This window comes from Bos taurus, chromosome 16 (assembly GCF_002263795.3).
Source record: "Bos taurus isolate L1 Dominette 01449 registration number 42190680 breed Hereford chromosome 16, ARS-UCD2.0, whole genome shotgun sequence".
In the NCBI taxonomy this organism is placed as follows: Eukaryota; Metazoa; Chordata; class Mammalia; order Artiodactyla; family Bovidae; genus Bos; species Bos taurus.
In genome coordinates, this window is record NC_037343.1 from 51,052,091 (window position 1) to 51,078,368 (window position 26,278).

Below are 26,278 nucleotides of genomic sequence, written 5' to 3' on the forward strand. Positions count from 1 at the left end.
TCCCTCACACCCCCCGCCCCCCAACCCAGTCTTTCCAAGTAAATGATTCCTTGTTGCAGTCATGCACTGTCCCTCCCCCACACTATGCTCAAGGGTCCTTAAATACTCTAAGGGTCTGATTCTCAGCCTTTTCTTCCGTGAAAACATCAGTAGTAACAGGACACTGGAACATCAGTAAGGGTGGTCACTCACTGCCCTGGTTTCTGTTTCTCCCTCTCCAACAGCAAGACTATCTTCTACTGGTGCCCAAGGTCACACTTAGTCTACAGAGATATAAAATGCGGCCCCCTCCCCACACGCTGTTTCAAGCACCCTGTTCTACCTCTGTTTGGCTCCAGTGGCATTTTTCCCACCGGGATCCCCAATTCAGAACACACAGTACCTTTTCACTGCTGCCACCCCTTCACATCCTCCTTTCTCATCACTTCTGGATCCACAGTGGAACATCGCCATTCCCTGCCCCCTCCCTTTTTTGCGCCTCCATTGCAAAACATCAACTCAGTGGCCACTCCAAGCGGCTGGAGGACAATAAAACCGAGTTGACTAGTTTCACCGCCATATCATGACCCCAAACCTCTGGTCCGCACTGAGTGCGTGCTCAGTCATCTCCGACTCTTGGCGATCCCATGGACTGTTGCCCTCCAGGTTCCTCTGTCCGTCGAATTTTTCCAGGCAAGAATACTGGAAGGGGTTGCCATTTCCTACTCCAGGGTACATTCCCCACCCAGGGATCGAGCCCGCCTCTCCTGCATTGGCAGGCAGATTCTTAACGACTGTGCCAGTGCCTCCAAACAAACCCAAGGATTTAAGTCAATTTGCTCTCCCAACCCAGGAGGTCTCCTCACACCTCCTACGTCTCGTTTCTAATTGTCTTTGCAAATACTTTCACAACTGCACTTAAATGTCAAACTCTGCAGGGTTTTCAGAGGACACCCACGCGCTAGTGTTTGCGAGAGGCTAGTAAGACGCTGGGGCAGTCATCCAAGAAGGGGCGCGGGGCTCGGCCTAGAGCTGTGGAGGCACGGCGGCTCGGGCGGTAGATGTGAAAACAATCCGGGCCGACTTCACGCTAAGGACGGAAGCCGGAAGAGACCAGCAACCTTCAACATACGTCCCAGGTACCGCGGCGCCTCGTACGTCACTCCCGGCGACGGCGAGGACGGGCGTGACGTCACTTTCGCCGACGCGACGCCTCGCGCGTCAGTCCCGGCGACGGCGGCTTGCGACGTCTGGACGCCAGTTCGAGTAGCCGGGCAGAGTGAGGGCCGTGGCCCTCACGCTCGAAGCGGTTGTGCGGTCGCCGGCCAGGCAGCAGGGGGTGGGGACTCCCTCGGTCCGCGGCCCAGCAGTTCGGGGCGGTGTGGGAAGGCTGTCTGGACGCCGCACATACGCCCCCGCCGCGCGTCCTGACGCGCTACGTCGCCGGCGCCCCCGCTTCCGCGTCATGACTTCCGGGCGTGGAGGCCGCCATCTTGCTCGTGCGGAAGCGGCGCGGCTGGGTGGGAGTCCCGAAGTGGGAGTTGCAGACGGTGCGGCTGCCGCCATGCCGTCGTCGCCACTGCGGGTGGCGGTGGTGTGCTCGAGCAACCAGAACCGGAGCATGGAGGCGCACAACATCCTCAGGTAGTTGGGGCCTCCGCCCTGGCCCAGCGCGCCCCACGGACGCCGGCCGACTGGCCGTCCTTCCGGCCCCGGCCTGTGATGGGCAGTCCTGGTTCCTAGTCTCGGACCTAGCCGGCCCGTGCTGGGCGGTCCCGGTTCCTGGCCCGTGTTGGGTGGTGGCGGCCGCAGTTGCTGGCCCCGGCCCTCCCCGGTCCATGCTGGGCGGCGGCCCCGGATCTTGGGTTCGGACTGACCCGTGCCAGGCAATCCCGGCTCCCGACCCGTGCTGGGTGGCGGCGGTTACCAGCCCCGGTTCTCCCCGACCGGTGCTGGGCATCCCGGGTTCCCAGGCGGGCAGTATTCGGCGGCTCCCGAAGGACGGCCAAGAGGCCGCGCCGCGTCCGGGCTCATTGGCTCCGGGGCCGTGTGCTGCGAGGACTCGAGAAAAGCTCGGTTCGTCCGGTTTTTCCCATATGTACCTAGTGTCAGGAAAAATGCAGAATGTGAGCCGAAATGTTTCCGGATGACGGGAACCTCGAAAGCTGCTCGTAAACCTGAAAGGCTTATGCTGTTCGTGTCTCCTTAGTACTCACATCTGTATCTGAAAACAGTGACCTCCTTTAAATGCTCTGCAGTGAGGTGGTAAGTTCCAAGCCGAAGCTTAGGGTCCACAAGAGGACAGCCCGGCTCTGTCCAGGGCGTGTCGCCTTGTATCAAACGTGGAAAACTTGGCACGACAGAATCTCAGGATAGCACAAGTCGTTAAAAACACGGAAGTGGCCTGTTTTAACTTAATACATTTGTGTGTTTACTCCTGTTTACATTTTTCAAGTCTCATGCAAAGAATTCCTTTCTCCTTTGGAAAATCTCCAGTCGACAATTTCTGAATCACACGTGAATTTGGTTTCACTCTTTTAGTTTATATTTCAGTGGTAACTGCCTTTTTGCGAGTCTGATGTGTACGTTTAATAAAAGTTTATTCCCATTTGATAGTTTTTTTCGTTCAAAAGCACGTCACAGAATGTGAGATTGATCCCTTGTGTTACAGTTAAAAGTTAGGTGTACATGTCATCTTTGATAGTAAAATAAAGTTGAAATTGCTTTTTCTCCCGAAGTTTGCTTACTTGGACTTTAAAGGGCAACCATGCCTCGCTTCCCCTACCGCCGCAGTCAGCTTTGACTCTCCCAGTGAAATCAGAGTTTTCCTGCACTCCTCATTCTTTATGAAGCTGGACATACCAGGTGTCCATGATCTGCTAGTTAGGAGTTTAATTCTTCCCTAAGATGTACCACACTATCCACAGTATTCAGTTAATGTGTTTTTTTGGTCGAATGTGGTATGCTTGAAACCTAACAAATTAATGTGGAATTTATTTCTAAACTAGAATTTTTAAAGTTGTTTTAAAATTTGGAAAGGCGGAGGATTACAGTGTGCTTGATCTGATCCCCAAACTGCGTGTATCTGTTCAGAGTCACTAAAATATATGTATTTTAGTGGTAAATATAAAGAAAAGACTGCAAAGTTCACATTCATGGAAAATTATTCAAGGAAAATGAAATTTAATATCTTCAGTTAGAATAACAAGTGACCTGGAGACCACCTCATTCTGCTGACTCTGGCTGGTTCTGGATTCTTTGTTTTAAGCTCTTCTCTGCATAACAAAGTTGGGATGGAATCTTACAAAAGGAGGTGTTTTTAAATTTCCTCTAGCAAATTTGTTCAATCATTTCTAAAGTTTTGCCTACCTAATAGTCCTCAGTCACTGCAAATTACAATCCCTTCCTTAGTTTGAAGTAGATGGTATAGCCTTGGTACTCCTGTGGAAAGGAGGGTGGAGAAGAGCCCCTGGAGATAATCACCAAGTAGGAATGCTTGTGTACTTTTAGCCATTTTACTGTCTTTCAAATTTACTCACGAATGAGAGCCAAAGGAGGTAAGTTTAGAGTAACATACATTATTTATCTCATGAATGTGAAGTTATTTTAGATATGAATCTTAATTCCTAAGATGTTTATATTTGGGGGACTGTCTTCCTTTTTAAAATAATAGTGTGTGCGTGTTGCAAAACATCCTTGCTGTAGAAGATGGGGAAGATAAGAATCACTTGAAGTACTGTTTCAGTGTACATCCTTCTTTCTGGATGTTTTCTGTATATACATACACACACTTAAGAAAGATCAAAACACTGTTCTGTAATCTCTCCACAGGATGTCAACGTAGTTTGATTTCAGTGTTCATTTCTGCTTTTATTTTAGTATATTGGATTTAAACATATCTGTTCAGATTGAGTAATGGCAGTGGTTTCAAAATTGATTGAGTAGGCAAGCAGTCCTGTGCAGTAGTCACTTTGGTAATCATCCCTAGTGACAGACGTGGGGTGGTTTCTCAGTTTTATAATGTCCAAATCCTTGTGCCATTCATGTCTCTTTGTACACTTTTCTAGTTATTTCCTTTCCATAAATTGCTGGAGGTAGAATTGCTGAGTCAAAAGGTAGGCATATTTTACATTTTCATACATTCTGCCAGACTGCTTTCCAGAAAAGTGCCTATTTACAGAACTCCCATTTCCTCACAATATGGGCATTATTTACATCTTTTCATGCTGCTGGGGCAAAATAAGAACTTTGCCTTTCCTTTAGCTTTAAAGTTGCTATTGAGATTGAACAAATTTTCATGTCATTTTTCACTTTTGAAACTATGATATTCTCTCCATTTGGATAATTCACAAGGTTTAATAGCATCTTTAAGTAATTTATATAATGACTTTTGTTACAAGTAGAGCTTATAGAAGATGTAGAGACATGAGACATAGGCGTTAAAAATGATTGAGAAAAGTATTTAAAAATGATATGATAAGGGACTTCCCTGGTGCAGCAGTGGTTAAGATTCCGCACTTCCAGTGCAGGGGGCACAGGTTCCATTCCTGGTCAGGGAACTAAGGTCCTGCTGCCTTGGCGTGGCCAACAAAAAGTATGATCGTGAAAACAGGAAAATTGCATTTGCAGTTTAGTTACAACTGCATAAAACTGTGCTTAGGAAAACTTCTGAAATGAACTGTCAAAGGGAATGTAGGTTTTTTTAGGCTACTCTGGGTCTTAGTTGCAGCATGCGGGATCTAGTTCCCTGACCAGGCACCAGCCCCGGCCCCCTGCAAAAGGAACGTGGAATCTTAACCATCAGACCAAACAAATGTAGTTAGTGGAATGTGCATGCTAGATTGTTTATTACTGAAATCCAGTTTTTTGCCCTGTTGAAAGTCAGCTCAGGCTGTATTTTTCTGACAAGTTGAATATAAGTATTAACAAAGGTTGGCATTTTCTAGAGCTAGCCATAATTTCCCTAGGGTAATCATTTTTGATCTTTTGAGACTAAATTGTTTGAAATACTAGTCCTGGGAATCCTTTAGGTTTTTAAAAGGAGTGTAGGAAGACTGTTTCTACAGAGCCTCCTATTCTTTGTACTCTGCAGATTAAGATGTCCCTTTGGTGCCAATTAAATTACTTTTTTGTTCCAAACTATCTCTGGATGTTAAGGAGCATGTTGATTTTTGGAAGCTATATTTTTAATTGTAGTAATTCAAATTTTAAAGAAAGATTTGTATAACTTACTAAAGTGAATTCTTAGTCTGTTTTCAATTGTAACTTCCTGGGTAGTGTGATTTGGGGAACATAAGCAGACAGGCTTCAAATGTGGAAGAAAGAAGTTTAGCGTCATCTCTTGAGCCCCTCTGTGCCAGGTACTTTACAAATGCATATGTCATTTCATCCTCACAACTCTTAAGATGTCCACACTGACAGAGGTGAGGGGATAAGACCCAGAGCCAGAAGCCCCAGCTGGTGAGTAACAGCAAGGTTCTGGACACAGGGCTCCAGTCCTGATGCACAAGTAACGTCCGATGGGCTGGGGAAGGATCCAGATCCAGGGTGTGGGGAATGCCCAGGCAGCTGAGGCCCTGTGATTCTCCGATTTGTGGTGGGGCTCTCAAGTGTCAGTGTCCTCAGTGGAGCATGTAGACCCCAGCCACAGTGGGATGGAGGTGCTCAGACCTCCTCTCCCAGGGGTACCTTGGATCTGAACCCTGGGCCACTTGACACAGCACACTCCCCATGGTGGTGCTGAACTCTCCCTTGTCTTGTCCTAAACCAGGGAGGGATGGTTAGCTCTGCCCAAGGCTCCTTGGGCTGCATTTTTTTATATTTCCTTTCTGGGTACACTTGGCGAAGGTGAACTGGAGACCATTTGGGGAGGTGGAAGGATTTGAAATCGTGTCTTTAAGGATGGCAGAAGAGGTTCCTACAGGGGACATGTTTGCCTTCATAGATCTTAAGGGACTTTGCATTGTGTTTGCTTTTTGTCTTCAGGGGGCAGAACTAAGACCAGAAGGATTGGTTGGAAGAAGGTAGATTTCTGTTTGGATCTGAACATTGAGATGAAACTGGGTAGACCAAGCATAGTATCAGTCCAGCAGCTAAAACATTTTCCCTGCCTTAAGGATCATCACCAACCTTCTGTAGGTGAGAACAGGTCGAGCCCAGAGAAGGAAAGATAGTTGGGCGGGTTCACTATGATAAACAATGCTTAGCGCGGTGTTGGGGCTGAGACGACTCGAGTGCTAGATCTTAAAAACCTGCTGTGTGCTGGCCCCCACCCTGGGGAGGCCAGCAGTGACCGGAAGAGCAAGTTGACCTTCGAAAAGCCAGGGTGGAGGAAGAGCTGGCCTGGAGCAGGGACATCCAAGCAGGAGCTCTCATGGGGAAAACGGTGTATGTTTGTCACAAGCTTTGTGCACTGTGACCTCATGCTGAGAAGCCTCTTGGTTTCTACTTGACCTTGTGGGATGGTAGGAGTAAAATAAATTCTAGAAAGCATTTATTGAGAAGTGTTTTGCTAGTGGTGACATTACTGGAATGTTAACATTTCAGGAAGTTGATCTCAGGCTTGCGGCTGTACCACAGTGAAATTGCAGGCGGATGTTGGAAGTGTGATGGTGTGTGAGCAGTTGATTTGTGTTGGGTAAACATGGGGTCGTTGTGTAGCTAGAAACTAGGCTGATTAATAAGTCATGGATGGTTTTACCTGTAGTAAAGGTGACATCATTGTAAGCACATTGTGTCCCACTTAGAGGCAGGTCATACTTTCAGAAGTTTGGCAGTGGTCTAGGATTTCAGTCTTAGCCAAAATAATGCTTTGAATTAGATTAATAAGTACACTAGAAAATAGGGAAAATACCATAACCCGTAACCTATGCTGATAATTTGTGTGTTTTCATGATCAGTGTTCATTTTAACTTTTTATTTTACCTTTAGACATCAGTACTGAAACAATTCTGTTTTCCAAAATTCAGCATTTTCTATGATACTATTATCTTTTTTTAACTTTAACATTTTTTTATCTTAATATTTAACATAATTAAAGTATGTCTCTGATAGTGATAGTTTTTTGATACCTTTATAAAAACAAGTTTGATAAAAATTTGTCTGGAAGATTTATTTAACATACGAAATAATTGGCCCTTAAAGCTTTTTGGTTGTCAGGAATACTTTTACAGCGCTCAGTCCTTTTATGTAAGAAACACATTGTCACTGTGCACAGTCACATAAGATGGGCCTGTGTTGTCAGCTGCGTGAGCTTAGAAGAGAGAGCACTTCTGTTGCTAACTAGCCTTTTTGCCACTTGTGAACATTTTGCTGGGGGAAGAACAAGCCGGATTTATTTTTTTGTGTGTGTGGTTTAAATGCTTCTGCCAGTGAATTCCTCTTTTGGGGGGTTTCATTTTATTTTTAAATATGTTTGGGTAACTAACTGTTCAGGCAGTTGGGGAGGCAGTGAGAGGGCACAGCTGCGCACCCCTGCCCCGCACTGGCCGGATAGTTTCTAGTGGGGAGAGGGTCACCTAGCCTTTCAGACACCATCAGGCATCCTCTGAGATACCCTGGTAAGGGGTCAGCCACCTGAAAGATTAGCCCAGGTTATCTTTGGGGTAGTTTACTTTTAGCATATGGACAGTGTTTCCTTTGGGCCCTAACTCCAACCTCAGACTCCCCTATGATAGGAGAGGAGGAGAGGAGATGACCCACCCAGGCAGCTTGGACTTGCTGCCCCAGCAGTAACAGGGTGGGTGGGCACAAAAGACGCTGTGCTGGGGCCTCTCCATCTCCTGGAAACCCTGTGGGCAGCTTTTCAGTGGCAGCCCTGCACTGCCCCGACCTGACAAATCCTGGGGTCCTATTGGGGTCTGCATTACAGAGTACAGTATGTGTTGGGGGCCCCAGGGCACCCTGTTTCCACTCTGCTATCACCCCTGTGCCATGGTTTTGCTGTCCTGTGCTTCCCGCCACCTGGGTCCTGGAGGGTGCCTTTATGCCATGCTCCCAGAGTATCTGAGGAGAGGGTTTGGGTCTCTTGATCGCTGCTAAATCCCAGCACATAGCAAGCTCCAGAAAATACTCCTGGATCAAGGTGTTACGACAGACCTACCGCCAGTAGAAATGGTGATTGTTTTCCTTAAAACCTCAGCCATTGGGGTTTTAATAATCTCTTTGCTTCTGCTGGGCTAAACTAAGGTTTGTTCACTGTATATCATTAATGTGTTTCAAGAGTAGTTGTACCTGGACCCGTTTTAACAAATTTGAACTTAGATTTAAGAGTTGTGTTAGTCGCTCAGTCATGTCTGACTCTTTGCAGCTATATGAGCCCGCCAGGCTACTCTGTCCATGGAATTCTCCAGGCTACTCTGTCCATGGAATTCTCCAGGCAAGAACACTAAAGTGGGTTGCCATGCTCTCCTTCAGGGGATCTTCCAGACCCAGGGAGCAAACCCAGGTCTCCTGAATTGCAGACAGACACTTTACCATCTGAGCCACTAGGAAAGCCCCAGATTTAAGAGTTAGGCTCATGTAAATAAGTTCTTTGAAGTGAAGTCACTCAGTCGTGTCTGACTCTTTGCGACCCCATGGACAGTAGCCTACTAGGTTCTGCCATCCATGGGATTTTCCAGGCAAGAATACTGTAGTAGGCTGCCATTTCGTTCTCCAGGGGATCTTCCCAACCCAGGGATTGAACCCGGGTCTCCTGCATTGCAGACAGACGCTTTACCGTCTGAGCCACACTTCAGGATGGAATAAGTTCTTTAACAATGGATAAATATTTCAAAAGAATGACCACAAGGAAATGACAGATATAGAGATACCTTTTTTTTTTTTTTAAAGAGTGATGGAGGAGCTGTGTCTAAGTGAATCTTTCACGTACCTTTGTTGGGAAACGTTTTATTTCTCCCATTGTTACCCAAAATGATTTTTGGGACCCTTTTTGGAGCCGACTTCATAGATAGCTAGCTGAGAGAAGTGGGCTCAACCATGATTTCTTACTCTGACCTCACAGGCCCTCTCCCATAATTAATTTATCATTATTTGGTCTCAGATGACATGTTTAAAAGAATCAGGGCTGCCACCAAAGGACAGACCTTTCTCCCCAGATGTGTGCACACCTGTGTGGCTTTGTGACAGACCCAGGGTGGTCTTAGATGGTTGTCCAACAGCTGTGCTCACGCAGCCCCCCGGCTTGCTTCCTGATGGTGTCACACCTTAGGCTCTCTGTTTGGGAACTGGAGTCAGCCCCAGGTCCCTGGGGACTGTGTTTCTGTGGGTATGTGTCTTCTCATAGCACACATCCCTCCCTGGTGGGCCTGTTCCCTCCAGGGTATTTCTGGGATGGGGAGAGTTGGCTCTATGAGGATAAGGTGATTGTTTTGGGCAGTTCTTGTGGAGTAGCAGCCATCGTGAAGCCAGCAAGACCAGCATGGCCCCTGCTGTGTGCTCCTGTGGGGACATGGCTGTGACCTATCCTCCATCACCATCTTGGGAGGGAGTGGCCCCTGGGCTGTTGTCAGGGGGGCCTTCAGCCCCAGCTTGTTGGTGCTCTGACAGAAAACATTTCTTCTATTGTGCATTCCTGACCTGCTGAGGAAACAGATTCAGATTCTGGTGCCATGGTCTGCGGGCATCTGCTGGGGGCCCTTGCGTTCCAGCCACCCTTCTTTGAGGTCTATTTACATCTCAAGTGGCCATGACCCAGTAGGCTCCTCAGTCATCTCTGCTGTCATCCATGTTCTCCATCATGGGCAACGTTCAGGGCTTGGGTGGGGGCACAGCTTGGGCTTCTAGGGGTGGAAGGACAGGGCTTGGTAGACACAAACCCGATGAGATGCTTTTAAAACGTATGCCTGTGATGCTCTGTGGTGCCAAGCATGGTGACTGTGCTCCTGGACCCTTCATCTGCACAGTGGCACCCCTGAGTGACCTGCAGGTCCTTCCTGCTTCTCTGCGAGAACAGTGACTCAACTGGGCTTCTGGAACTGCTGTGTCTAGTGGGAGGGACCGTGGGTCTCGCCCCATGGGCACCATGGCCCAGTGAGGTTTTCCTCCTCCGTCCCCCTTTCAGCAGAGAGTGACCGGCAAGGGTGCCCACGTGGTGGGGGAGGGCCCGCATGCTGGCACTTCTCTGGGTGCTGGGCCTCGAGTGTCCAGATGCACTGGCTCCTCTGTGGACCTCCCATTGTGACAACCAAAAATCGCTCCAGAAGCAGCCAGACCCCTGAGTTACGATAAAATGTACAAAAAAGCTTGAGACACTGAGAGGTGGCCGCAGAGCCCACAGCGCCGTGAAGAGTACATCAGCGCTGCCGGTCTCGGGGTCGGCTACCAAGTTGGTGGGTAGGGACGCATCCACACGGGCATGCAGCAGTGTGTGAACACAAGATGAGGATGAGCAGGCTGTTTGACGCAGACACTTTGAGCACTCCCAGCCTGTCAGTTTGAGAGGACACAGGGTCTGCAGCAGAGCCCCTGGAGTGAGGACAGCCACGGGGCCACGTGAGTGCCGTGTGCGACTTGCAGGTCCTGCCTGCCTGACCATTTATCAGGAGACACTCAGCCATCCCCTTGTCTTCAGGCCTCACAGGCGTTGCCTCGAGGCAAGAGGCCATTGTGGGGGTGCTTCTCCTGCCCTGGGGGCTCTGGGGCTTGTGTCTAGGTCCTGGGAAGCCGGTGTCAGGGCAGCTGGGAACCTGGGCAAACAGTTTCCTTTTAAGAGTCGCACGACAGTCAGACGACAGGGTTTTCTAGGTGAATTTCACTTGACTGTGTGTCTGTCCTTGGCTTTCACAGATAGCCGCCTCATTCCCCGGCGTTCACTGGTTCTTTGTCTTCTCCTTGGATTGGCTTCATCTAGCTTGTGTAATGTGCTGCAGGATTTTTTAAGATTTGAGTATAAAATACTTAAAAATGGAGAGACTTCCCTGGTGGTCCGGTGGCTGAGACTTCACCTTCCAATGCAGGGGATGTGTGTTCAGTCCCTGGTCAAGGGAGCTTAGATCCCACATGCCTCATGGCCAAGAATCCAAAACGTAAAACAGAAATGATAATGTAGCAAAATCAATGAAGATTTTAAAAATGGTTCACATCAAAAAAAAAAAAAAAGAACTGAAGAACATGTTCTCTGCAAATGGCAAAATTGTTCGAGTCCATTTCCTGTTCCGTTTTAGCATTTTCTGTCTTGTTTAATCCAACTGTGATTCTCTGTCCTTTTGTGTCTTTCAGCAAACGAGGATTCAGCGTCCGGTCCTTCGGAACAGGAACTCACGTGAAGCTTCCAGGACCAGCACCCGACAAACCAAACGTTTATGATTTCAAAACCACATATGACCAGATGTACAACGATCTCCTTAGGAAAGACAAAGAACTGCATCCCAGTGGCTGCCCTTTAACCCCGAGGGCTTGTCTCTGGCACGTGTCAGCTGTGGGCACCCCTCAGGGGCACCTGTGAGGCGGGGGATGCGGCGGCCCGTGCGAGGTGTGCGGGGTCACTGGGTCTCTGTCTCTGTGCTTACGGGACAGTCCAGGGGTTGGAGACCACGTGGACACAGTCGGTTAAGGTTCTGGTGCGGTGTTAGAGCAGCTTAGGTGAGGAAGGTGGGAGCCCGAACCCTGTGGCTTCGCGCACTGCAGGTAGGTGTGCGTGCGGGTGTGCCCTGGTCCACAAGGGTGCCTCCCACCCTGGTGGTGTTCTGGAGATCACAAGAGGGCCATGGTGGCTGCAGAGGAAGCGTGTTAGAAGCAGGTAATCTGAGAGGATCTCATTGCAGAAAGACACAAAGCAGACTGGGTCTGCTCCCTGAGACTCACCAGCTTCTTGCGCACGTGATCCCAGGCTGCGGATGGTAAGGCCATCCTGCTGGCTGGGTTTTGACCAGGACCTTTGGGGTCACCCCGAGTGCTTTAGATTCCTGGGCCTCCTCGCGTTACCTCAAGTGATGGTGATTCTTGGGGTGGAGCCCAGACACGTTCCAAGTGAAGGAGTGTAGGTGCCATGTGGAAATCTGTCTTCATGTTGGCAGTCTTGCAGTCTTTTAATAAACTACGAATGTCCTCTGTACACCTCTAAGTTAGTTAGGTGCGAGGGACCCCAGAGGCCATTCCAGCAAAAGTACCGGACACAGGCGGTTGCTGCATGCTCTGTCACTGCACCTGCTCCTTCCCAGTTGCAGGGGGAACGTCGGGTGGGAGCATCAGGGCAGAAACAGGTGTTTCTTGTCAGTACTTCGGCCAGGCACTGATGCCCGGGTCCAGGACTCGCCCCCTGCACGGTCCCCAGGGTCCCCCAGCGCACCTGACCCACGTCCCCTTCTCAGAAGCCCCAGAACCCACATTAGAAACAATTAGGAGCACTTCCAGGGAGCTGCCAATTGTGTCCTGGCCTCCATGGTGGTGACGGGCTCTGGTAGAGACTCTTCCCTGAGATCTGAGCAGTGAGAGCCGCCCTGGCCTTGCACAGAGGTGTCTGCCACGGCTGCTCCCCAGGGCAGAGCTGGGAGCCTCACTCCACGCTTTTGGTACTTGCACCGCAAACACTCTGTTGATGGCTTATCTTGAGACCTTGTCTGTTTTTGAAGACTTGTTCAGTTAGCACCATTCATGTTTTAAAAGCTCTTAAACTCAGCAAGAGAAATGAAACAGGTAATAGTGCACTTGCTGTGCTCCCTTTGTCACTGTACCTCAGGTTATCTCACACAGAGTGCTCTCTGCGAATAAGCATTCACACACGAGACTAGATCTGGAGGTGTCGTGTGTGTGCCCCTGGTAGCTTGAGACGAAGGGGCAGGGCCCAGCCTCTGAGTGCTCAGATGCTTCTCCAGGGTGACTGCACAGGCCTGTGCCCCCTGGGAGTGTCCAGGGGATGGCTGTCCTTGCTGTTGGCAGTCACACCCTTTGACTGCCCTGTCGGCGCCCTCTTGAGGCTCTGGGAGGGACCATTGGTTTCTTGCTTCACTTGGGTGGGATTTTTGCCCTCTAGCTGTGGGTGGGAAGGGGCCAGACATGCAGTGCTTGGCTCTTCCTGAGTCAGCCTTTGGCCTTTAAAGGGGGAGTGTGGGGGATCTGGGGCTTCCACACATAAAGGGAATGGCAGAATGAGTCTGCTGACTTGGGCAGGTTGGTGATCACAAGTGGGACTGGAAGCCCTATGTCCCCATGTGTTTGGGACACAGCAGACTAGCTGAAAACCCAGGACTGTAGCATGAATGCCGGGGCTGTTGCAGAAGTGGTGGTTCTTGTAATTTGCAATGCAAAGCTAAGAAAATACTGTAAGATGTAAACCAACATTCAGTAAATGTTCAAATTTTCAGGGGAGAAAAAATGCCAGTCATTGGGCAGAGGCGGGAGTTGAGACCGAGGTGCTGGTGGGGACAGAGACAGCCCTGAGGACACTCGGCAGGGCCGAGGATCCTGTGGTGCTTGAGCCCTCAATGGTGTTAATTACTTGGCTATAAGTAGACGTTTTGATTCTGATGTCCTGTCCACAAACAGGAGTGGGGTTGGGGGCCTGCCTGCTTCGAGCCCCTGGCGACAGGTGTGGTGACAAGAGCACCTGCTGAATGTTGCTCAGCCAGTGAGTAGAGCCAGACGCCTGGTGAGGTGTCCTTGGCAGTGCAGGAAGTCTAGGCTCACCTCACCCTCCCAGACACGGACGCCTCCAAGGTGGGACCTGGCCTTGACTATAAGGAGGTCCATCCACTCCAAGTGTGTGGGTCCCAGGATTGTACAACCAGCAAACAGAGAATGTTCTCACCCAGGAAGCCCCCACAGCCTCTGGCCCACCCCTACCCGTCAGGTTGTACGACTTGGGTCTGTAGCAACTGGCTTCTGCCTGACACCTGAGGTTTGTACAAGTTGTAGCAGGTACTCAGCTGGCCTTTCTTAAGTGTAAATTCCCCCTTGACCTTAATTTCTTTATTCCTTCTGCCTTGGAGTCCTTTTAAAAACTGATCCACTGCAAACTTGGTGTTCCACGTGGGGCTTTAATGTAGCTCCGGGGTCAGGTTGGTGGAGGCATCCAGGTTTTTTTCATTTCCTGCCAGAGCCAGTTTCCACAACTGAACGTCCTCCCTGGCTCCCAGCATCGGCTGTGTGGACTCTGTGGCTTAGCCTCAGCCTGCTGGCCGCCTTTGGGGAAAGAGAAATGGTTTCTTCTAAATGTAAGGATGGCCTGCCTGTGACCTGATGAACAGGGTCCATGAGCCGTCACTGGAGGGGCCGCCCAGAAAGGAGAGTCAGGTGGGGTCCTTGGGGCTCCTTAGAGGGTCATCTTTATGTAAGTTCCAAGTAATTGCTTTGTGAATTACAAAACCATGTGTCTTAACATGGGAAGGAATGTGTGGCTATAAATGCAGTTAATGTAAAATTTTTAATATGTGTGACCACTTGCTCCCCAAATGGTGAGCTGAAGTGCTGGTGTAACTATAACATGTTCCCAGATCCTGACTTGTCCTCGGAGCTGGAGGCTGCCTGTATAGCTGTATCTAGCAGACTTGCCCAGTTTATCTTGTGGATCTTTTGTAACTAATTACCTTTGGGGTTTAGATTTTTTTTAACTATTCATTTTCATCTTCTCAATTTCATTGTTTTTTAGGCCTTAGATTTATGTTTACACTCACTTCTCTACTGTGTACTTTTTGTTCTCTTGGGGTAAAAGATAAAAATAAAGGTGATTTCTAAGATTGTAAATCCCACAGCCTTCAGACCTCCATCCTGGGTTCGAAGTCAGTGGACACGGCAGTTCTGTCCTATTCCAAGGCCCTAGGCTTTTCCAGAACCTTGTTCTTGTGGTCTCTCAGACTCTTAACCGCCTTCTTGTGCTGTGCTCAGGTGGGTGTTGGGGGGTGGCTGCCCAGCTCCGGGCCCTTGCCCTGGAGATGCTCTCTGCACCTGAAGCCCCGCAGGCTCCTTCAGGCCCCCACTGTCGGCATGTTCCGCCTGCCCACCTTGCTCACAGTCGTGGTCGCTTTCCCTGGCCCCGTACCTGCCTGGACACAAACTCGCCTGTCTGACCCCATCTCATTTCATCCTGGTTGGCAGCTGTGGTCTCAAGTGGTTTTTGAAAATGGTGTCTGTTTAACATGGGAGCGTGTTCCTAAGCCAGACACTGGTACCCAGGGAAACTCTGATCCAGTTTTGCTGATACTTAAGCTGTTGGGTTTCAGAAAAGCACTCATGCTTAAAATTATGGCCTTAAAGATAGATGAGGCCAGAAGAGTAGCTTTCATGTCTGCCAGACCATGCCCCAAGTTGAGTGGCCCGCTGGGTCCCTTCTGAGTGAATACGAAGCCTCAGGCCTGATCACTGCACCCTGCAGCAGGTGTGTAGACAGCAGGTGACACCGTAGCCCACGCCAGTGTTTTCTCTCTGCCTGGTGTCCAGGGTGGTGAGGCCATTGCAGATCTCGGCACCAGACTGCCTGCCACTGGCCCTGGGCAGTGGTGGGACAGGCGCTGGGCAGCTCAGCAGCCTTGGGAGCTCCCTCCAGGGCCGGCCAGGTGCTCATTGCAGGGTGGCTGCAATCACCCTGATGAATATTTTTTTCAACATGAGCAAGTCCCACGTGACAGCTTGTGCTGAGCGTTCCTCAGGGTGTGTTCCAGGAGCGCCCCAGCCATCTTGGACCCTGCGACCATCTCCAGTCTAGAGCCATCTGCTCTTGGCCTTGCTCACACCTATGTGTGGAGGGCAGCCCCCTGACGACTGATGGGCTGAGTGTGTTCTCATGACGACACACAGCAGCTGCACCACCCACCACCCCCCCCCCCCCGCCGACAACTGCCACCGGTTCCTGGAGCCCTGGCCTATCCCCAGCCCCTGGGGAAGAAGGGCTGACTCAGCCACAGGAGCTGCAGCCTGGCTGTGCTGCCCCAGCCCCGAGGCCCAAGGGAGACCCTCGTGCTGCTGCTCAGCGCTTTTCTGTGAAGAGATGGACTGGGTGCCATGGGGAAAGGGTGCTTCCTGCATCCACAGCAGGTGAGGGTGATCAGGGCTCTCTGGGGGGAGGGGGTGCAGTCAGCCTCTGGTCCCCTCCCAGTGGCATTTGCATCTGGAGTCTGAACTCCAGGTAACCTGTGACCAGCGTTGGAGGGCTAGCTGGCTGGGAATCCTGGTGAGCTATGACGGGTATGAGGTGGGGGCTGGGTAGGCATCAGCAGTGTGTTCTACCCTCCACCCTGGGGCTGGGCCTGGGCCTGGCTGCAAGGAGCAGGAGGAGAGGGCTGGATGGGCATGCTGAGGGTGGGTGTGGGTCTAGGCCCCAGCACTGTGTGGACACAGTGGACATGGCTTCCTCTGACCTTGGTGGGGGCAGAGTCTGCTGATGAATCCCTGAGCTGGGATGCTGGTGTAGCTATGTCCACTCCAGCACTGACCCCTTCTCAAGGTGATGTGGACTGGAGGAGAGAGCACGCGTGAGGTCTCAGGCCAGAGCTGTGTTGCCAGCAGGTGCTCCCCTCACCGGCCCCACATTCCCTGTCCACAGGTGAACCTGCACCTTGCCAGCGCCATCCTCTCAAGTGAGGGACCTGTCCAGGGTATCTTTGGAGCACGTGTCCACTCTGGTAGCGGGTGGAGGTCGAGGGGTGTCACAGGTGCTCTTGGGGAGGGCCTTTCCCTGGCATGGAACTGTATCTCCCTGGCTCATGTTCAGGGGCATAGCTACCCTGTCAGGACATGTGCTGTCACCGTGACCCCCAGAAAAAAAGAGCGGGAAACCTGTTGGGACAGGCTCTGCTGGGCCGCCTTTGGGTTAGGGTCCTGTAGGTACCAGGGGACACTGGGCAGCGCCTCTCCTCCCGTAGCCTCCTCTCAGCTTCTGTCCTGCCCTTGGGGCTCACAGCTCTTCCCTTGGCTGCGGTGTTTCCCAGACACCTCCAGACCCTGGCTGCTCCCACAGGTCCCCAAGGGGAGCCCTGTTGGGCACGGGTCGGTTTGCAGTGATCACTGGCGTCTGGGACCAGCCCCCAACCGTCTTCTTATCCAGACAGTTAATTTTCTCATGCCGATTGCATTGTCTCGAGGGCCAAGCTCAACCCTCTCTGAGTGGGCTCAGTTGGGGGCGTCTGGGTCAGGGGCCACCCTGGGCTTGGGGCTGTTTCTGCTTCAAACAGTAACTGGAATTTCAGTGAGGGAGGGGGTCATTTTATTTCTCCTGGAACTCAAAGTGTTTGGGGCAGATCTGCCTGGCACTGCTGGGAGGGTGGGCGGTGGTGGATGGGCAGAAGAGAGGCTCCCGGAGTGTCACCACATGCCCCCGCCCCTGCCCACTGTACAATGCTTGGGGTCTCTTCTGTTTTCGAACCATTCTGCATAGAAGTGATTTGATGTTTGTAGAGTTAATTTATCATTTGAGGATTTTTTTCTCAAAAAGTTTTAAAAAATAAGTTAATTATTACTAAAATGCTCCAACCTAGGACTGAAGCTTTTACTTTTGTTTTGAGTTTAACATTCCTATGATGTTGCACACAGACAGCTGGGGACAGTATGTGTCTATTTAAAACAAAACACTTAAGACTAAAGATACATTCCCCATTGTGTTTTTATTTATCCAGCCAATTTATTTTTTAAAAGTTCTATTTTCTTGAGCTTTTTCTCAAATGAACGTAGTCTTTTACCTGATTTGGATAGCAGTCGACCTTATTTAAAAGTCTACTGATACCAACTCTGGTTTAATGATATGCTTGTCACCTGCTCCTTTCAGGCTGACTTGAGAATGAGGCCCTGACCTTTGACCTCATGGATCCTTCCGGTTACACTGAGGGTCGCAGTTTGTGTTCTGGTGGCCCAGTTTTGTTTTTAACACCATTTGAGAGTGGAGGTGGGCGGGTGGCAATGTTTCCTTTGAAGAAGAGATACGGTGGTTTCTCACCCCGCCAGGATCCATGTGGAGGTGGCCAGGTGCGTGGAGCCCCTCATGCTGTGCCCATCCAGGGAGCGCTGGGGGCAGTGCTGGTTGATCAGACCCCCACCTGTGAGCCCAGGCCAAGTTCCAGGTGTGTGTGTGTGTGTCTCTGTGTGCAGGGGATGGGGACAACCGTGCCCTGGAGCCCAGGCCTGTGAATAGTGTGGTGCAGCTGGTTACGTGTAGGACATGATTACAAATGAAATGTATTTGCTGGTTTCCAGTCCATTCTTTACTGACTTGGGCCCAACCACAGCAGCTGTGCTGCCAAGTTGCAGTTTGGGGAGTTGTGGCCGGGTCTCTGCTTCTGTCTATCCTGCCCTTTCCCGGCTGCCTGTAGCCCCGCCAGCCCAGGCCCAGTCCCCTTGGGTGGTCCCCTCTGGTCCCTGCAGCCTTCAGCTGTTGGGAGCACTCTCTCTGTCCAAGAGGTGTGCTTTTCTGATTTTTATCCTTTCTGTACATAATACGTGTGACACAGGTGTAATGGCACAGTTACACTTCCCGTGTTGCCCTGTGCTGTCCTCCGGGGTGTCCTGTTTGCAGCACGTGGGTTTGAGACATCCATTGTGATCTGAAGTCTTCTATCTTGGGACGTGGCTGTTTAACAAGCATGTGGTTGTCACAAATGGTCCCGTGGAGACAAGGTTGGGCCCAGCCTGCCCTCTGGTGGCCAGCACCTGTGCTTCTTGGGTTTGTGCTTTTTTACAGGGCCTTACCAGGCCAGTGGCTTTGACACAAAACCCTGGGGTTGTTGTGACAGCAGATTGTAAGTGGCATGGGGAAGCCATGGGCAAGGGTTGGCCCTATGCAGCCTCGGCGCTCATCCAAAGTGAAGGTGGCAAGGTTGTTGCTATGTTATGAGGCTAAAATTTGAGTGAAATGATTGAATTGTTCCCAGATGGAGGCCCATTTCCCTACTGAGCTGCCCATCCCTCCGTGCCTGGAGGCTTCATGCGCAGGGAGGGGGCTCCTAGCTGCCTCCCTCAGGACTGGAAGGGGTCTGAGGGTAATCTTGACCCTCTTGAATCAGCAGAGAAAAGAGCAGGGCAGCTGACCAGGGCTCCAGACAGCTGGACTTGGAGTTGGGAGGTTACTGTGGGCTTCCAGGGGTGCAAGGTCCTGCTGACCTTGGTGCTATGCTTGGCCCAGCAGGGTTTGCAGAAGCCTCAGCTCTTGCCCAGGGCGTGGCCAGCCAGTTGTCACCTGTCCGGGGCAGCGAGTGCCTGAGCTTCGCAGCTGGGGGCTGGTCCCTGCCTTCGAGTACCTTCCCCAGAAGCATTGGGCCCCTGCATGAGGGGTTTTGCAGCTTCCATTCCTGTTGGAATGAGCTCAGAACTGGAACTCGAGTCAGGTAGGAGGATGCCTGAGCAGAGTGTCCTCTGCGGGCGCAGCCCACCTGGCAAGCCCAGCCAAAGGATCCAGGTTTACATCCCAAGCTCAGCCCTGAAACAGGAAATGACAGGCTTGGCCTCATGGTGTGCAGGTGCAGAGGTCCTGACGTAGGTGGGCCAGGATGTCCTCAGGTTCTGACGGGTCAGTGTCCGGGGCGCAGCTTGGACAAAGGTATCCTCTCTTGGCAAAACTCCCATGGTGGTTAGACCGAGACATCCTTTCTTGGTGAAGCTCCTGTCATGGTAGACTAGGGCCTGCCCGAGTCACCACGCCTGCCCGATCCGAGAGTCCCCAGTGCGTGGTCAGAGCTGGGCTCCAGAGCCTGCTTGTGGAGAGTGAACGTGGGTGGTGGTGGACAGTATTGTCCTGAAGCCTCTTTCCAACAGGTGTGGAGCTGCACCGCCCTGGCTCTGCTCCCTCCTTCTCAGGGTTCTGTCTCTTCCCAGAGACCCTGCTTCTCTTCTCAGTGTTCTGAGCTCCGCTTTTCCTGGGTTTGTCTCCATCTCGTGTACTGGGCAATATTTGCGGGAATCCAGACTGAGCTGTCTCACCTTCTGGGAAGTGTTTCTGTCCCCAGGGAAGCCAGACCCTGGTGGGCCTCTGGGCTGAGTGGGGACATGGGGTCTGGGCTCCACTCTTAAACCCATACCCTTCAGGGGAGCATCTGACCCCGGTTCTTCCGGTGTGTCTGCCCTCCCTGGAATCCCTTTGTCTGACTTGCGCATCTGGCTTGGAGAGTTCCATGGACTGCGGAGTCTGGTGGGCTACAGTCCATGGGGTCACAAAGAGTTGGACACAGCTGAACAGCTAACACTTTTCCACTTTGGCTTATCTGCCCCCTCCGCCCTCAGCTATCTGCCTTCATGGGTACATCTCTGCTTGGACCCCAGGCTCCCGGCCTGGGCTGTGTGCCAGGGCCCTGCTCTGTGTCTACCCAGCCCCTTCGGCTCACCCTCCTGGGCCCTTGTCTGATGGGCACCTCTGTACAGCTGAGTCGACCCCCACCTGCTCCTGGGGAGGCAGGAGCAGCCACGTGCTTGCACTCCACAGGGTCGGCTGCCTCACTGCTGAGGGCTCAGTAAGGCCCTGCCCGTGGGTGCCCGTCTGTCATGGTTGCCAGGTGAATTGTTGAGGCCCGTTTCTCTGAGAATCGCTGTTGAGGCACATGTTCAACTGAACCTGTTTGTGAGCCAAGGACACCTGTGTAAGGGCCAAACCTCACTCTGAAAAGCTACCTTGACCTAGAACAGGCCGGAGGCCCTTGGGTGTTCAGTCATGAGCAGGTGCAGCTCCCCTAGCAGGCGGCCTTCAGGCCAGCCCATGGTGCCCACGGGTGTGTCTCCAGCTCATTGGTGTGCCTGCCTTTTGCTCTGGAACTTTGGAGGTGAGCCACCCTGTACCTGCTGTGTTCTATTGCACTGTCAGGACAGTCCCTGAGGACCCCATCCTGAACCAGGCGCTCTCCCGTGGGTTGCTTCAGTGACCCATGGTTGCTCATGGAGAAGCTGCTGAAGAGCACATCTCCTCTGACAGTAGGGTGTGTGTCTTTCAATGGCTGAGACGCCCGAGTGTCTCAGAACCACCCTCTGTGCTTCACTTGGCAGGAGGCAGACCCTCCTGTCTTCCCCAGGACCCCCCCGCCCCACTGCCCCGAGATGCCGCCAGTCACACAGCAGGGGAGGCGCCCCAGCCATCCTTCACCAGCCCCAGGTGAGAGTAGTTGGGATGCACTGTCTGCAGGCCAAGGGGCTGGGGATGCATGGCCGCCACCTCAGGACTGGAGCTGGAGAGGGGGTAGGAGCCTGGATGCTGCATTCTCTGCCTGCACCCACCAGGACCTCCGTTCACCTGGATTGGACTTTTGAGCCTGCTTGGACTTCCCTCATATCTCAGTTGGTAAAAAATCCACCTGTAATGTGGGAGACCTGTGTTCGATCCCTGGATTGGGAAGATCCCCTGGAGAAGGGAAAGTCTACCCACTCCAGTATTCTGGCCTAGAGAAGAGGTCACAAAGAGTCGGACACGATTGAGCAACTTTCACTTTCACTTTCCACACTCGTCAAGGGGTTAGTTTCTGACAAGTGTCTGGGCTCCAGGGGTGGCCCCAGCCAGCTTCCCTCCCTCAAGGAGGCTCCCTGCTGTGGCGGGTCACCTGGCCCTTGACCTACTGTGCTCAGCCAGGCTCATCATTGCACCTGGGCCCAGGGTCACCACTGGCCACCTGAGGATCCATGGGGGTAGTCCAAGGGGCCTAACATGTCCTTCCCTCCTGGTCGGACCCCAGATGGGTGGGCCTTCCCTCAGAAGCCAGACCCTAATAAACTCTTCATCTTGGTGGCAGATGACTCTCCCTGTCCTGTCCCCTACTTTTCCTGTCCCCCAAGGTATGAAGCAGGAGTTCAGTTGGGTCCCTGTGAATCCGGTGGTTTGCAGCTTCACCCTCAAGGGCTTCGAGCATATGCTGGCCTTGGTCCTGCCAAGCACGGCCTGGACCCTGCTTCTCAGATATTTGCTGGAGAATATCCCCAGAGGCCACCATTACCCCTCTCCTGTTGCACTGACCAGGGAGCGGGTTTGATCTCTCAACTCAGCCCTTTCTTAGTTACATCACCTGAATTTCATCTGTTGGGTCATCTCTGTGAATACCTGAGGGTCAAGGAAAGGAGGAGGGGCTTTGCAGGGCTGCTGGGAACCCTGATGTGCAGCTTCCTGAGTGCCTGGTGGCCTTCTTGTGGCTGTCACTGTGAGTCTCGGTGTACCCTGAAGCTGGGCTGTCTGGCAGCAAGTCTCAGCCAGCGTGGGGATATAGGCGCCTCCTCCACCAGCCTGACCCATGTAGGGCCTCCCTGGCCCATGTTCCACAGGACATGGATGCCAGGCTGGCCCATGTTCCCTGGACATGGGTGCCAGGCATCCAAAAGACTGGGTTCTGGGAAGGCCAACCTTGGTGTGGCAGCACAACTACAGCAGGCAGCCAGGGACGCAGGCCAGAGTGTGGTGCCACAGTCATTACACTCTTCTAGAAAATGGCCAGAGCCAAAAACATTCCCCCCCTGCCCGCTAACAGGTATCTTTTCAAGTAAAAACTCTAAATTGATGTTAAAAGCCGTTTTCACCATCCAGGATGGTAGGAAATGTGTTTTGAGTAATATGAGCTTGTTTAAATAAACTATCTTAATTTAAAATCTGGGAAAGACAGTAAATGTACCACTCAGAGTTCCTAAATCAACTAATCTGTGTCCCTGAGTAGAGTGGGGGACATGCTTGTCCCACACTATCCGGAATGACCTTTAGAGACTACAGGCCCCATCTTTGGAGTGGCCAGCCCTCCCGTGGGGCCAGGGACACAGCCATCGGCCTTTGGGTGGGGCCCTGTGTGGATCCCTGGGGAGGCATCTCCAGCTTGGGGCCACCTACTTGGCACAGACCCTGACTGTGGGACCCATGTGTCCCATCCAATCTCCAATGGACCCGGGCCTGGGCCTCTTTGACTCTGCCCTCAGTTAACCCAAGGCTTCTCCCTCCTGGACACCCTTGCCACTGACGTGTCCTTTCTTGGATGGGTTTCTGGATCTCCTCACTGCGGTGACTGAGCCAGACTTGGGTATCCATGTGAGCTCAGTCTTTGCCGAAGGGCTGCGGTTCATTGCAGGCGTTGGCCAAGAAGCTGTAGGACAAAAGCAGCCATTAGGGACTTGACTTACTCACTTCCACTGCAGGGGGCAGGGGTTCGATCCATGATCTGGGGGACACAGAAGAGAAGGCTGTAGACACTTGCTCTGCTTCCTGGAAAGGTGTGAGTCTAAAGGCAGCCTGGTAGGCTGAGGGGCGTGTGTCCAGACACTAAGCTGGGGGCACTCATCCCCATCTGACTTGTCTTCTGCGGGGACTGTAGCACATTCTGTGCGCCAACCTCCGATCCCCACCCCACACCTGCACCACCCTGATGCTCCTGCTGAGGAGGTGGCCCTGCCTGGGGTGCTGAGCTAGCTGGCTGGGGTGTGGGGCTGCTGCACTTAATGACAAGGGTCTTTATTGAAAGTTCCTTAATTCGAGTACTCAGCTATACGCAGAATGGCATTTTACACATGCTGGACAGAAATAAGAGGATCAAGCCCCGGCCAGAAAGGTTCCAGAACTGCAAAGACCTGTTTGACCTGATCCTCACCTGTGAAGAGCGAGTGTACGACCAGGTGGTGGAAGGTGAGCCAGCCCCAGGGCCAGACCCTGCACTGTGGAGCTAACCAAGGCCATGCCCTCCACCCTGCTGTGTATCCAGTGCTTCTGAGGTAGCCCAGCTCCTGTGGGCGGTCCCTGGTCCTGGCCCAGGGCTGATTAAGGATTCCTGGTGTGTCTGTCCCTAGAGGAGGGCATGGCAACCCACTCCAGTACTCTTGCCTGGAGAATCCCATGGATGAAGGAGCCCGGCGGACTACAGTCCATGGGGTCCTAAAGAGTCAGTGTGTCTGTGGGCTCCTGTGAGCAGGGGAAGTTGGGTGAGGCCACAGAGAGGTGGACAAAGGACCCTTGACCTTTGTGGGTCCTGGGAGGGGGATGGGGGCAGGAGATGGTGGCCTTCTGGGTAATTGCGTTCATCAGGGCAAAACCACCCCTGGTTGTGGCAGCATCATGTGTGTTAAGGGTCTTTTTGGCACGGAAAGAGCATGCATGGTGCAGAGGAACTGGGGCCTGGTCCTTTGCGAGTGAGGGCATTGTTACTGCCCCCTGCACCGTAGGCTGGTTGGTGTTTGTAAGTGTGACCAAGCTGCTAGGGGTCCCACTTGAGCACAAGCTTTCCTCCCAGCACAGCTGTGTTCGGCATGAGGCTCCGGGGTGGCAGGGAGTGTGCAGCCTGCTTAGATGCCTGATGTCGGTCCTTAATTGTAGTCCCCAGAGGCCAGGGCAGTTGGGTATCACAGACCCTCCTGTGCTCTGATTCTGAGGCCTCTGACTTCCATCTTTCTGTCACGGTCAGATCTGAATTCCAGGGAGCAGGAGACCTGCCAGCCCGTGCACGTGATCAACGTGGACATCCAGGACAACCATGAGGAGGCCACGCTGGGGGCATTCCTCATCTGCGAGCTCTGCCAGTGTGTGAGTATCAGCCTGCCTGGGCCGCCTCCTGCACACCAGGGCTTCAGCAGAAAACTGACCAGCCACTCAGTTCATGTTCAGATTATTTCCAAAGGTTACAACCCAGAACTGCGGAGGTGCCCACAAGTATGAGGGTCAGCAAATTGGTTCTGGCTAGAGAATCCCCCTCTGAGTATTTTAGACTGATCAGTCGCAGTGGAGAGCACCGTACCCCGTGCTGGTTCCATGGACACAGGCCTCCTGCCAGGACTCCAACACCTACTGAAGCTTGGGAGCCCCAGAGATGGTGTTAAAGGGTGCTGGTCCTCTTCATCCTCTGGGCTTATCATTCCAGACATCTGGCCCTCCGCAAGTGGCCGTGGACATCCTCCCTTGTGCAGGAAACCTCAGGTTCTTTCACGCCTGCTGTGTAGCTGTGCTCAGAGCCAGACATTTCCTCTTAGTGGTGCAAAAGAACCCATCCAAGGAGAAACTGCTATGCTTTGTCATACCTTCACCCGCGGTTTCTGCATTTAGGCCAACTAACTGAGTGATTGGAAAATGAGGAAAACAAGTGGCTTAACCAAGAAATATAGAGACAGGCAGGTGTGAATATGTTTGCTGTGTGAGGGGCCCAGGCCCCTGCTCTCTTGTTACTGTGCCCAGCGCAACTTCTGTTTCCAGTGTGTCACACAGTCCAGGGTGGCTGCTGAAGCTCCAGCCGTTGCACTTATGATCTGGCCATCATGCAAGAGAAAAGGCTGAAGGGGATGACGCATCCTAGAAATAGCACACGTGACACCCACCTGGGTCATGCTTGTGAGAGCTTGCAGAGGAGAGGTAGTGCTTACAGGCCGAGACTAGGGCACCAAGCTGCCTCGGCCTTAGGCCAGCCCCAGGCCACCCGAGGGCTGCCCCTGGTCACGCCGCCGCCTCCTCAGGCAGTGGTTCTCCACCAGGGGCCATCTCACCACGTCTGCACGCACAGTGGGCCTCAGCTGGGAGACACTAGTGGCAGCTGGCAGGGGGTGCACAGCGTGCTGCCCAACACCCTGCTGTGCACAGGATGGCCTTTGGGCTTCCTTGCGGGGAGACATGGGCAGGTTGGGTCTGCCATTTGTGGGGACAGCACAGCAGCGAGTGTCTAAAGTGCGTGTTCACCTGAGCTCTGAGGCTGGCCTCTGGCTGCTGCTGCTCTGTGTCCCTGTCCCTGGTGGGTTCCCCTCACAGGGCAGCAGCTCAAGGTGGGTCTCTTGTCCACTCCAGATCCAGCACACGGAGGACATGGAGAACGAGATCGACGAGCTGCTGCAGGAGTTCGAGGAGAAGAGCGGCAGGACCTTCCTGCACACTGTCTGCTTCTACTGAGCCCGCCTGGCGCCCGGCCGCCACCTGCCTGAAGCCATCTTTTTGAACTTCCTTTTGTTAATACTTTTTCCTCCCTGATATTTGTTTTTACCTGTAGGTATTCTGCCGGTGGACGGTAGCAGTACCCAATAAACTGTACATATGAAATGAGAAGATACCTACATGCCAGATCACAAACAATCAAGTTTTTCCCATCTCACTTTCACGTAGGAGTGGGATCTCGATTATAGTTTTTCTTTAACTGAAAAAAAAAAAAAAAAAAGTTGATAGCACATGACCTCCAAGACATCTGCTTCTCACTGAGCATCCCTTTCCCGGCTCCCCTAACTGGCTGGAATGTACAAATCCCTGAATAAAGCAACAGGCTGTACTTTTTGGGAAAGAACCTGCCATTGTCCAATAAATAGATGTTGATGGTCATCTTGGCTTCATCCTGAGTTGCCTGGCCCCCCAGTCAGGGCCCTTGGACAGCAGTCCCAGGCATGTGGGTCACGGGGGTGTTCCCTGGCACCATCCAGAGGGCTTCCTGTTCATAAGCCCCTGCCCCGGGAGCTGGGACCACTGTCTGGT

General features: G+C 52.3%; 1 protein-coding gene across 1 annotated transcript; it reads left to right on the plus strand.

Annotated features, from left to right (window-relative positions):
* The first annotated feature begins 1,469 nt into the window (after positions 1-1,469).
* SSU72 (SSU72 homolog, RNA polymerase II CTD phosphatase) lies at positions 1,470-25,968 on the plus strand. Its single transcript, NM_001076349.1, has 5 exons — positions 1,470-1,623; positions 11,200-11,343; positions 23,331-23,470; positions 24,243-24,361; positions 25,607-25,968. The coding sequence occupies exons 1-5, from the start codon at positions 1,544-1,546 to the stop codon at positions 25,706-25,708; spliced, it is 585 nt and encodes a 194-aa protein (NP_001069817.1). The 5' UTR covers positions 1,470-1,543; the 3' UTR covers positions 25,709-25,968.
* Positions 25,969-26,278: the final 310 nt, after the last annotated feature.